The following is a 12,139-nucleotide window of genomic DNA, read 5'->3' as shown; positions in this document are numbered from 1 at the left end:
AATAACCCAGACTCTTTTCCCCAACATATTTTTCACATGCAGTACAGGGACTCTATCCCCTTCCACAGTACGTAAGGGTTCTGATTGGGCAGGGCCAGCTCGATTGGCAGATCCCCTCGTGTTGACTAACCACGTGGCTTTTGCTAAATGTGTGTCCCAATGTTGAAATGTTCCACCCCCCCATTGCTCTCAGTGTAGTTTTTAAGAGTCCATTGTATATTTCGATTTTCCCAGATGCTAGTGCATGATAGGGGATGTGATACACCCACTCAATGCTGAGATCTTTGGCCCAGGTGTCTATGAGGTTATTTCAGAAATGAATCCCGTAGTCTGACTCAATTTTCTCTGGGGTGCCATGTCGCCACAGGACTTGTTTTTCCAAGCCCAGGATAGTGTTCCGGGCAGTGGCGTGGGGGACAGGATATGTTTCCAGCCAGCCAATAGTAGTTTTTGACATTGTAAGCACATGGCGCTTGCCTTGGCGGGTTTGTGGGAGTGTTGACTGGAGGGAGCAGCACCAAAAAGCCACAAGCACGTTTGGGGTGGACTTGATGCGGTAATAAATAACAATAAATAGCGCTTCTGGCTACGACAGCCTCTTCTGAGACCTCGTTGCCCGCCCACAGGGTCAGAGCACCACACGACACAGACCCCTCCGCGGACTCGCCCAGCGCCTTCTCCCTTCACCCCCAGGTCGGATCCCTCCGCGCCCCGAGGGCACGCAAACTCCCTGAGCCCCGGTAAGCACCAGGTCGACGAGGGCGGACTCGCCAAGGGGGCGGGGACAAGTGAAATCGACAGACGAGACAGCCAATCGAGACGCGGGATCGGCCGGCGGCGATCCGGCGGCCCAATGGGCGCCGCGGAGGGAGGGCCTGGCCGAGTGGAGGAAGAGCGGGGGCGACAACGGGCGTTGTCGTGGCCGACGAGATCGTTTGGGGCGCGGGCTGCCCGGCCTGGTGGCGCCACTACTGTCTTCGGAAAGGTCGTCGGCAAGGCGCTTCCCCGCCAACGTCATCTACGAGGACGAGGAGGTAGCCGCGGCTTTGCTCTGTGCGCGGTTCCTCTTCCCTTCCCTTCCCCCGCTCCCCTCCCTTTCCCCCCGCGCTCGCAGGCACCCTGAGCCGAGGACCCGTTGCGCGGTGCCCGTGAGCGCGGCAGGGCGGGTGGCGGCGTTGCTGCGGGTGGGTGGGGGAGCGGGGACGGACGGGGCCTCTGTGGGTTGTGGCGCTCTCTACTGCACCACCCCTAAAACATCGCGCTTCTTCGGTGCCCCACCCCCATGCCCCTCGGCTGCCGCGGCCCGCGCTGGGTTCCTGGTGCTTTCCGGCTCGCCTCGGTTCGCAGCCCTACCGTGTCGTGCGCGCGCGCGTAGAGGGGGGCCTCTGGCGGTGACGCACTTGGCGGCAGGCGCAGGCGTTTGCCGCGTCATATCCCTTTGGCACTGCAAGTCGTGCAAAGTTTGCTGCCGAGGGATGGGAGTGATCCTACCTCGTGTAGGATGGCGGTCTGGAAGCCTTAGATTAAGCACACGCAGTCGGTCTCCTCGGGGATTCCAGATCTGTCTCTGTGTGTGTATGTAAAGAGTGAACGTCTGAGTAGTGACCGTAATGAGTTAGTTCTGCATAGGAGAAATGCAGGTCTCGATGTGCCTTGTAATAGCATTTTAGCGCTTTCACACCTCTGCTGTGCTAGGCTTTAGTTCTGAGCCCCCACACTGGATTATGAAAGCAAGGAGTTACAGGTCCCTTTATGTTTCTTAAAAAAACCACCCAAAACCAAAACCAAAACAAACCCCAAGGTACGTCTAGAGACTGGTCCCCCTGCAGGCTGGAGAAGCTTCCCAGGCCTTGTTTCTGTGGTGACGTGGGACTGTGATAACAGCATGCTTGCAAGGTTCACGGATGCTGGTACAGCACAACGTGCTAAGAACTAGGTCGAGCTCCTTGGACCGTGGGGAAAAATGCAGCCGTTGCCTGTGCGACGTTAACTTGAAGTTAGTATCCCGTATAATGTTTTTATTAAAATGCTGGAGAGTAACAGCTAGGGATGTCTTCTGCTTTTGAAGGTAGGTTTCTCTGAAGGTACCTTTCTCTGAAGCCAATTACGTTTTAACTGTCTACTCTTCCTCCAGTGCCTTGCGTTCCATGATCTTTCACCCCACGCTACAACGCTTTTCCTAGTCGTGCCTAAGGAGCCAATCGTCATGTTATCTGAAGTAGAAGATTCTGGTGAATCTGTAAGTACCGTGGAAGCTTGCTGTGCGCTAAACCGTACCTGTAATTAGTTCCTAGTCTAGTAGTCTTTCCCATCCCCTCTTTTCCGCTTGATAGGGCACAGTAGGCTACTTTGGCTTTTCTGGTGCTATAATCCTTTGCCTCTAGCTTGTAATGGAATTGAGCCTTTTGACTGAAAGTAGTGATCTAAAGCAATGCTCGTCCCTGGGTATGTACTTCTGGTGCAAAACACAGTGTTGTTTTGGAGCGCAGTCTGATGCCTACTGTTGTGGTTTAGAGTAAGGGTAGTAGTACTTCTTCTAATACAGAGAAAGAGGGCTTGGGGATTTTGGCAGGTCAGGGGTGAGGAGGGGCAAAGCTGTTTAAGAGGTGCTGGGTGGTTCACTTTTAGCTATAAAAGTCAAGTTCAAAGACTTTGTAAACCCACGCAAAAGGCAGGCTAAAGCTTATTTTCCACCAGGATGGCTTATGTTGCCTGAAGATATAATGGGGGCTTTAACCCGGAAACAAACTTGGCTTTTGTGGCTGTTTTGTAGTCTGTTACTGTCTAGCTTGAAAAAAATTGCATAGCTGGGGTGGTTTTTTTTTGTTTGTTTTATTCCCTCCCCCCCCCCCCCCCTTATAGCATGCATAATTGGTCTTTGTAGCTTTGCTTGGAAAATGTTGGTTGCAGGCAGACAGACAGTAACTTGAAGCGCAGTGGTCGAATTGCTAGGAATTGGCTGACTGGTTTCTCTGGGTGGTGGTTCTCTGCTCTCATTCCTTCCCTAACTGCCCTCTCCCCTCTTTGTGTGTGGCTTTTTATTTTGTTTATTTATGGTTTTGTGCTTCCTTCTCCAGCGCCTTGGGCATTTAATGATTGTTGGCAAGAAGCGTGCTGCTCACCTGGGCCTGACCAACGGATTCCGGACAGTTGTGGATGAAGGGCGTGAGGGTGGGCGGTCTGTCTGTCACGTACATCTACGTATTCTGGGTGGCTGTCAGTTGGGCTGGCCGCCTGGCTAAGATTTTTGCACCACAAGAGTTGCTGCGTGTGTTCAAATCGCCACTGATGTCTGTTGATGTCTAATTTTTTGTGACGTGTGTCTGTGGAAGATAACGGAAGCTTTGAGCAGCAGTTGCACAATAAAGATTTAGCATGGGGATATCACCTCTGTCTTGTGCGTCTTACTGAGGGAAACAGTTCTGCAAGTTAAAATGGCGTCTCGCCGGAGTGTATGTATGTGGAATGTTTCAGTCTGTTAACAGTGTTCTATAGGCAGACAGTGATTTGCCCAGTCACATGAAGCGTGATGCTGGAACCGCTTAGCAGTCTCCTGCGTCTTGTAGTGATAGAGTTAGAACTGTTGTGACTAAAACTTGTTGCTTTGGGGGAGTCAGAAAGGCTTCAAGACAAGAAGCACCTAAACAAATTTACGATGACGACATTTGACCTTAGAAAAAAGCAGATGTAGAGAACCATATATATAAGGAACTGCAGAGGAAACACTAAACCAGGACAGACTATCCCTCAAGGACAGTATATACGTGATCTCAGAACTGAGTTTGCGCAAAAGCAGAAGTTAGCTAGCAGACACGGTGAGGAGGAGTACTTTGCACATGCCTGATGGTGTCTCCGGAGGAAGGATATACATTTGTATATGATAATGAGTTATTGGGATATTAATGAATATGTATACCTTCTTGGAAAACTAATTGATATGTATGTAAAGCTTGTATAAGTTACGCAACTAACCCTGCGCGGGCACGCACATTAGGAGGAGTGATCCTCTGTGCATCCAGCGCTGCAATAAAGAGTACCTGCATCAATTTGGCGACCCAGATGGGACCCTCTGCTTGGTTGCAGGATCTGCTGAGAAAGGGGACTCCTTAGGGTACCCCCGGGATCTTTCCGGAGGGACTCCTTGCTTCATCCGAATCACTGTGGGAACAGACAAGGACCATCTTCTGGAAAGGTGGTATCGAAACATTTTTTACAGGGTAAGGCTAGCCAAGGGTAAAGACCCGTAAATCATGTAGAGACATCTCACGCGGGGCGGCAGTACAGGGTTACTAGTGCCTACGTGCCTCGGGGTAGGTGAGCCCAGAAGTAAGCTTGAGCCCCAAAAGCTGTACTGACCCGGTGGTAAGTCAGTGCCTGGTGATATATTTAGTACGTGGGTACGGGCGTGGGTTAGGCTTCGTACTTTTGCAGTAAAGTGCTTTCTGGTATTGGTACGCTTATGTAACCTGCATAAGTTTTGTACTTCTGGTGGTACGGATTTATTGATGCTGAACTTGGATACTGGCTTGTTGACATCGAATTTGGATATACCCGTCAGACATTGTGACGTTTCTAACTAAGTATGAATGAGCCGAGTTAACTCTGGTGTGCCTGGTGAATGAATGAGTGACTGAGACGCAGCATAGCTGCAAAGCGAGCGTGGAGTTCTGACCCTTGGCTCCGCTATCCCGTGAGGGGTATGACCGGAACGAGGTGATTGTTAAATTTATTATGGACCAATATTGTGCTATCTATGTACACATTGAAATCTTGTGTGCCTCGTAAAAAAGAAAACTGAATGGGGGAGAATCAGAGCAGTGAAATTCCAAAGAAAAGCCCCCTAGGATGTATCCTAGCACGTTGGAAAGAGATGGGGGGACCCCCCAGGAGGGGTCGTGAACAGGAAAACTTTAATAAAATATTGCAGTCAGTGGTGGCCACTGTATAAATTGGATGATGAGGAAAAGTGGCCTTTTAACAGAACTTTAAATTATAACACCTTGTTACAGTTAATGTTATTTTTAAGGAGAGGGGGGAAAATGGGATGAGGTAATGTATGCAGACATGCTCTTTGAATTAAGAGACCACCCTGAGTGGCAGAAGGAGTGTGGTTTAAATATTCCCCCGTGGGATCCTTTGGTGTTGGCATTAGAGAAGGAGCAGATAAATAATAAAAGGGAACATGGAAAGTTTAGAGGGATTGGGAGAATGTGGAGAGAGGAAAATTGACGAAAGCGACGGCAACAGCTACGGTGGCAGCCTTGGAACAGAGAGGAACGGTAAACAGAGGAGGATTTGGAGGACGAGGAAGGGGAAGGCCCTTTGGAAATAGAGGGGGACTGGGAAAGAATGAGTGTGTGTATTGTCAGGAGGAAGGACATTGGAAAAAAGAAGTTAGAAGACCGGAAGGGAATAGAAGGACCAATTATTAATTTTTTACAGCACTGGCTATTAATAGAATGTGAATCAGAATATAATACCCCTATATTACCAGTAAAAAAAAGCCAGATGGAACTTACCCGGTAGTACAAGATTTAAGAGAAGTGAACAAAATTATTAAGGACCTACACCCTATGGTAGCTAATCCTTATACCTTAATTACTAAATTACGGGATAATCAAGTATGGTTTACAGTATTAGATTTAAAAGACGCATTCTTCTGTTTGCCTTTAGCCAAAGAAAGGAAAAATTTATTTGCATTTGAATGGGAAAGTCCTACCACTGGTAGGAAAACCCAGCTTACCTGGACAGTGTTACCCCAAGGTTTTAAAAAATAGTCCAACAATCTTTGGAAAACAATTAGCACGAGAGCTTGAAATGTGGGATCCTCCCTCCCTGGAGAGAGTCCTTTTACAGTATGTGGATGACTTATTAATAGCAACTGAAACAAAACCTGATTGTATACAACGGACTATCAGTTTGTTGAACTTTTTGGGACTAAATGGGTATCGAGTCTCTCAACAGAAAGCTCAGATGGTGCGGCAACAAGTAACCTACCTTGTATATGAAATATCTGAGGGACAACGGGAATTAGGAACAGAACGAAAAGAAGCCATCTGCAGAACCCCCTCCCTCAGACGGTAAAAGAACTCAGGACCTTTTTGGGAATGACAGACCAGATTTGAAAGAACCACCTCTGGAAGATGCACAAGATTCCTGGTTCACGGACAGAAGCAGCTTTGTCCGACAAGGTAATCCACTGGGAGAGAAGCGGAATGGACCTTACCAGGTGTTGCTGACCACCTTCACTGCAGTCAAGATTCAAGACTATAAAGAATTCACAAACGGAGGTGTGTCACTGTCATGGTTTCAGCTGGGATAGAGTTAATTTTCTTCACTCTAGCTGGTATAGTGCTATGCTTTGAAATTAGCATGGAAAAAAACCTGTTGAGATAACACACAGATGTTTAGGCTGTTGCTGGGCAGCGCTGATACTAGTCAAGGACATGTCTAGCCTCCCATGCTCTGCTGGGTGCACAAGAAGCCGGGAGGGGAGGGGGCACAGCTAAGAGAGTGGATTCAAACTGACCAAAGGGATATTCCATATCATGTAACGTCATGCCCAGTATGTTACCTGGGAGGGGCTGGCCGGGAGAGGGAGGGAGCAATCGCGGCTCGGGGACGGGCAGCGTCGGTCGGCGGGTGGTGAGCGGTTGTATCGTTCGTGTTTCTGCGTTTTTGTTCCCTGTTTTCCCTTTCCTTCCTTCCCCCTTTTATTATATTAACATTACTGTCATTATTATCATAATCATTTATCATCATCATTCTGTTGTAGTTATTAAACTGTGCTTATCTCAACCCACAAGTTCTTTTGCTCGTCCGATTCTCTTCCCCATCCCACAGGGGTGGGGGGGGGGTGTGTGAGCGAGCGGCTGCGTGGTGTTCAGTTGCCAGCTGAGGCTGAACCACGACAGTCTATTTTTGGCGCCCAACGTGGGGCGAGAAGGGTTTGAGATAATAACAGTTGCTGGTCACAGCATTGATTAATCTGCTTGCAGTATTAGCTTCTCCAGTCTTTACCATGCTGATTGTAAAGTACATGTTAAAACTTGCTGTTGGTTCTGTCAGCTGGCTGTGCTCTGCAGTGATTAGAGATATTTTGCCTAGGAGACTTGTTATTAAAACACTGGCCTTGACTGTTATCAGTTATTTAGGTTTTGCATGGAAGCCGTTACTGTACTACAGCTACCACCTCATGGAGGCAATTAGCAATTATACCTCCTCCTCTGAGGAGTTTTTTATGGAGGAAATACAGAATGGCACCGTAGCTAATATCTTATGTAATGTCTCCTCCCTCATTACAACAACTTTTCAGTATCTTGAACATCCTTGTGTAGTTAAGATACATCTGTTGATATTGCTTTGGCAAGTGGTATCAGATCTGTCTAAGGTTAGTAAGCAAGTTAAGAATATAATCCAGAGATCTGTCCCAAGGCTTGATAGCTATGCGTGGCAGGGTATGTGGGAAAGTATGGGCAAATGCCTAAGACGGTGGGCACCCCCTGTGGTGTGGGACTTCACCCCTGAACAAGTGCAGAATCCTGAAAAATTAGTAGAACATTTGGAGGAAATATGTTGTCACCCTGGCAATTCCAGAGACATACAGATCACTGCCATGTGCTGGGGTCTGGCTTATGCCTATCGAGCCCTATTTAACACTATTCAGTACCCCCAAGGGAAAGAGAAGGGAACTACTCCAACCCCAGCGACAAGCACTGCGGCCACCCAAACCGCCGTGACAGAGACTGCAGCTACTCCAACCCCGGTGATGAGCACTGCGGCCACCCAACCCGCCGCGACAGAGACTGCAGTTACTCCAACCCCGGTGACAAACACTGCGGCCACCCAACCCGCCGCGACAGACACTGCAGCTACTCCAACCCCGGTGACAAACACTGCGGCCACCCAACCCGCCGCGACAGATACTGCAGCTACTCCAACCCCGGTGACAAACACTGCGGCCACCCAACCCGCCGCGACAGAGACTGCAGCTACTCCAACCCCGGTGACAAGCACTGCGGCCACCCAACCCGTTGCGACAGATACTGCAGCTGCTCCAACCCCGGTGATGAGCACGGCGGCCACTCAAACCCCCACGACAGGCACTGCAGCTACTCAAACCCCAGTGCCAAGCGTTGCAGCTGAACCAGAGGACCAACCTGTGCCAGTATCAGTCGCCCCTATACGCAAGAAGAAATCATGGAAGAGAAAGTCAACTCGTTTAGAAAGAGATTACGATGAACCAGGGCCATCACGAGAAGAGGAGGAGGAGGAGGAACCATGTGTACAAGAAACGGAAACTACCCGATCTCTATCCTTGAGTGAGTTGCGGGATATACGGAAAGATTTCGGGCGTCATTCAGGTGAGCACGTTATCACCTGGCTGCTCCGATGCTGGGATAATGGGGCCAGTAGTTTGGAATTAGAGGGGAAGGAAGCCAAACAACTGGGATCCCTCTCTAGGGAAGGGGGCATTGATAAAGCAATTGGAAAAGGAACACAAGCCCTCAGCCTCTGGAGGCGGCTCCTGGCCGCGGTGAGAGAGAGGTATCCCTTCAAAGAAGATATTGTATTTCGCCTAGGAAAATGGACGACCATGGAGAAAGGCGTTCAGCATCTAAGGGAATTAGCCGTGCTTGAGGTGGTTTATGGTGACCTGGACGATCAACGGTCCTCCAAAGATCCAGATGAAGCTGAGTGCACACGACCCATGTGGCGGAAGTTTGTACGGAGCGCACCATCCTCGTATGCAAACTCATTGGCAGTGATGTCCTGGAAAGATGACGAGACACCAACGGTGGCTGAGTTGATTGATAGACTCCGGGAATATGAAGCGAATCTCTCTTCCTCGCTCGTCTCTGCTGTTGAGAAACTGTCCCGAGAGTTCCAGCAACTCAAAGAAGATATGTCCTACTCCCCACCAGTACGGACCAGTATCTCAGCCATTAGGAGTAATCGTCCCTTGGCTCAAGAGAAGGGATACACACGACGGGGCACCCTATGGTTTTACCTGCGTGATCACGGAGAGGACATGAAGAAGTGGGATGGAAAACCTACCTCAGCCTTAGAGGCGCGGGTACGTGAGCTGCAAGGGAGAACAATTACTCAGGGAAGTTTCTCCAGGAGAGCTGCTGCCCCAGTTTCCCGTAAGCAATTCTCCAGACAGAGGAGCAGAAGTGCTGATGGCCTGACTGATCTTAACAGAGACACCCGTGATTCATATCTACCGGAAGTGAGTGATGAATACTACGATCAGGACTAGGGGGGCCCTGCCTCCAGCCAGGTGGAGGAAAGGGATAACCGGGTTTACTGGACTGTGTGGATCCGATGGCCTGGCACGTCCGACCCACAGGAATATAGAGCTTTAGTGGACACCGGTGCACAGTGTACCTTAATGCCATCAAACTATATAGGGGCAGAACCCATCAGCATTGCTGGAGTGACGGGGGGATCCCAAGAGCTAACTGTATTGGAGGCTGAAGTGAGCCTAACTGGCAATGAGTGGCAGAAGCACCCCATTGTGACTGGCCCCGAGGCTCCGTGCATCCTTGGCATAGACTATCTCAGGAGAGGGTATTTCAAGGACCCAAAAGGTTACAAGTGGGCTTTTGGTGTAGCCGCCTTGGAGACGGCGGAAATTAAACAGCTGGCTACTTTGCCTGGCCTCTCGAAGGACCCTTCTGTTGTGGGGTTGCTGAAGGTCAAAGAACAACAGGTGCCGATCGCCACCACAACAGTGCACCGACGGCAATATCGCACTAACAGAGACTCTCTGATCCCTATCCACGGGCTCATTCGTCGACTGGAGAGCCAAGGAGTCATCAGTAAAACCCACTCACCCTTTAACAGTCCCATATGGCCAGTCCGGAAGTCTAATGGAGAGTGGAGGCTAACGGTAGACTATTGTGGCCTGAATGAAGTCACTCCACCGTTGAGTGCTGCTGTGCCAGACATGCTAGAACTTCAATATGAACTGGAGTCCAAGGCAGCCAAGTGGTATGCCACAATTGATACTGCTAATGCATTCTTCTCAGTCCCTCTGGCAGCAGAGTGCAGGCCACAGTTTGCTTTTACTTGGAGGGGGGTCCAGTACACCTGGAATCGACTGCCCCAGGGGTGGAAACACAGCCCTACCATTTGCCATGGACTGATCCATAATGCTTTGGAACAAGGTGGAGCTCCCGAACACCTACAATACATTGATGACATCATCGTGTGGGGCAATACAGCAGAAGAAGTTTTTGAGAAAGGGAAGGAAATAGTTCAAATCCTCCTGAAAGCTGGTTTCGCCATAAAACAAAGTAAAGTTAAGGGACCTGCACGAGAAATCCAGTTCTTGGGAATAAAATGGCAAGATGGTCGTCGTCAGATCCCCATGGATGTGATCAACAAAATAACAGCCATGTCTCCACCAACCAGCAAAAAGGAAACACAAGCTTTCTTGGGCGTTGTGGGTTTTTGGAGAATGCATATTCCACACTACAGCCTGATCGTAAGCCCCCTCCATCAAGTGACCCGGAAAAAGAATGATTTCAAATGGGGCCCTGAGCAACGACAAGCCTTTGAACAGATTAAACGGGAAATAGTTCATGCAGTAGCTCTTGGGCCAGTCCGGGCAGGACAAGATATTAAAAATGTGCTCTACACCGCAGCTGGGGAGAATGGCCCTACCTGGAGCCTCTGGCAGAAGGCACCAGGGGAGACCCGAGGTCGACCCCTAGGGTTTTGGAGTCGGGGATACAGAGGGTCCGAAGCCCGCTATACTCCAACTGAAAAAGAGATATTGGCAGCATATGAAGGGGTCCGAGCTGCTTCAGAAGTGGTTGGTACTGAAGCACAGTTGCTCCTGGCACCCCGACTGCCAGTGCTGGGCTGGATGTTCAAAGGAAACATCCCCTCTACACACCATGCAACTGATGCTACGTGGAGTAAATGGGTTGCACTGATCACCCAGCGGGCTCGAGTAGGAAACCCCAGTCGCCCAGGAATCTTGGAAGTGATTATGGACTGGCCAGAAGGCAAAGACTTTGGATTATCACCAGAGGAGGAGGTGACACGTGCTGAAGAAGCCCCACTGTATAACACACTGCCAGAAGATGAGAAGCAATATGCCCTGTTTACTGATGGGTCCTGTCGCCTTGTGGGAAAGCACCGGAGATGGAAGGCTGCTGTATGGAGTCCTACACGACAAGTAGCAGAAACTGCTGAAGGAGAAGGTGAATCGAGCCAGTTTGCAGAAGTAAAGGCCATCCAGCTGGCCTTAGACATCGCTGAACGGGAAAAGTGGCCAGTGCTCTATCTCTATACTGACTCCTGGATGGTGGCAAATGCCTTGTGGGGCTGGCTGCAGCAGTGGAAGCAAAGCAACTGGCAGCGCAGAGGCAAACCCATCTGGGCTGCCACATTGTGGCAAGATATTGCTGCCCGGGTAGAGAACCTGGTTGTAAAGGTACGGCATGTGGATGCTCACGTCCCTAAGAGTCGGGCCACTGAAGAACATCGAAACAACCAGCAGGTAGATCAGGCTGCCAAGATTGAAGTGGCTGAGGTGGATCTGGACTGGCAACATAAGGGTGAACTATTTCTAGCTCGGTGGGCCCATGACACCTCAGGCCATCAAGGGAGAGATGCAACATACAGGTGGGCTCGTGATCGAGGGGTGGACTTGACCATGGATGTTATTGCGCAGGTTATCCACGAATGTGAAACATGTGCCGCAATCAAGCAAGCGAAGCGGGTAAAGCCTCTGTGGTATGGGGGACGATGGCTGAAATCTAAATATGGGGAGGCCTGGCAAATTGACTATATCACACTCCCACAGACCCGCCAAGGCAAGCGCCATGTTCTCACCATGGTAGAAGCAACCACCGGCTGGCTGGAAACATATCCTGTCCCCCACGCCACTGCCCGGAACACTATCCTGGGTCTCGAAAAACAAGTCCTGTGGCGGCATGGCACCCCAGAGAGAATTGAGTCAGATAATGGGACTCATTTCCGAAATAACCTTATAGACACCTGGGCCAAAGAGCATGGCATTGAGTGGGTGTATCACATCCCCTATCATGCACCAGCCTCTGGGAAAATTTAAAGATACAATGGACTATTAAAGATGACACTGAGAGCAATGGGGGGTGGAACA

The 12,139-nt window shown here is 49.9% G+C and overlaps 1 protein-coding gene across 1 annotated transcript; it reads left to right on the top strand.

The window, feature by feature from the left end:
- Positions 1-692: 692 nt before the first annotated feature.
- Positions 693-3,387, top strand: LOC135316357 (adenosine 5'-monophosphoramidase HINT1-like). The gene is given in 4 exon segments (XM_064469558.1): positions 693-1,003; positions 1,005-1,034; positions 2,135-2,239; positions 3,078-3,387. Coding segments are annotated over 4 exon segments (450 nt in total). The 5' UTR covers positions 693-853; the 3' UTR covers positions 3,243-3,387.
- The last annotated feature ends 8,752 nt before the right edge of the window (positions 3,388-12,139 follow it).

Source organism: Phalacrocorax carbo, chromosome 19 (genome assembly GCF_963921805.1).
Source record: "Phalacrocorax carbo chromosome 19, bPhaCar2.1, whole genome shotgun sequence".
Classification (NCBI taxonomy): domain Eukaryota; kingdom Metazoa; phylum Chordata; class Aves; order Suliformes; family Phalacrocoracidae; genus Phalacrocorax; species Phalacrocorax carbo.
Note: the sequence above shows the minus strand (reverse complement) of the source record. Positions and strands in the feature narration are given on the sequence as shown.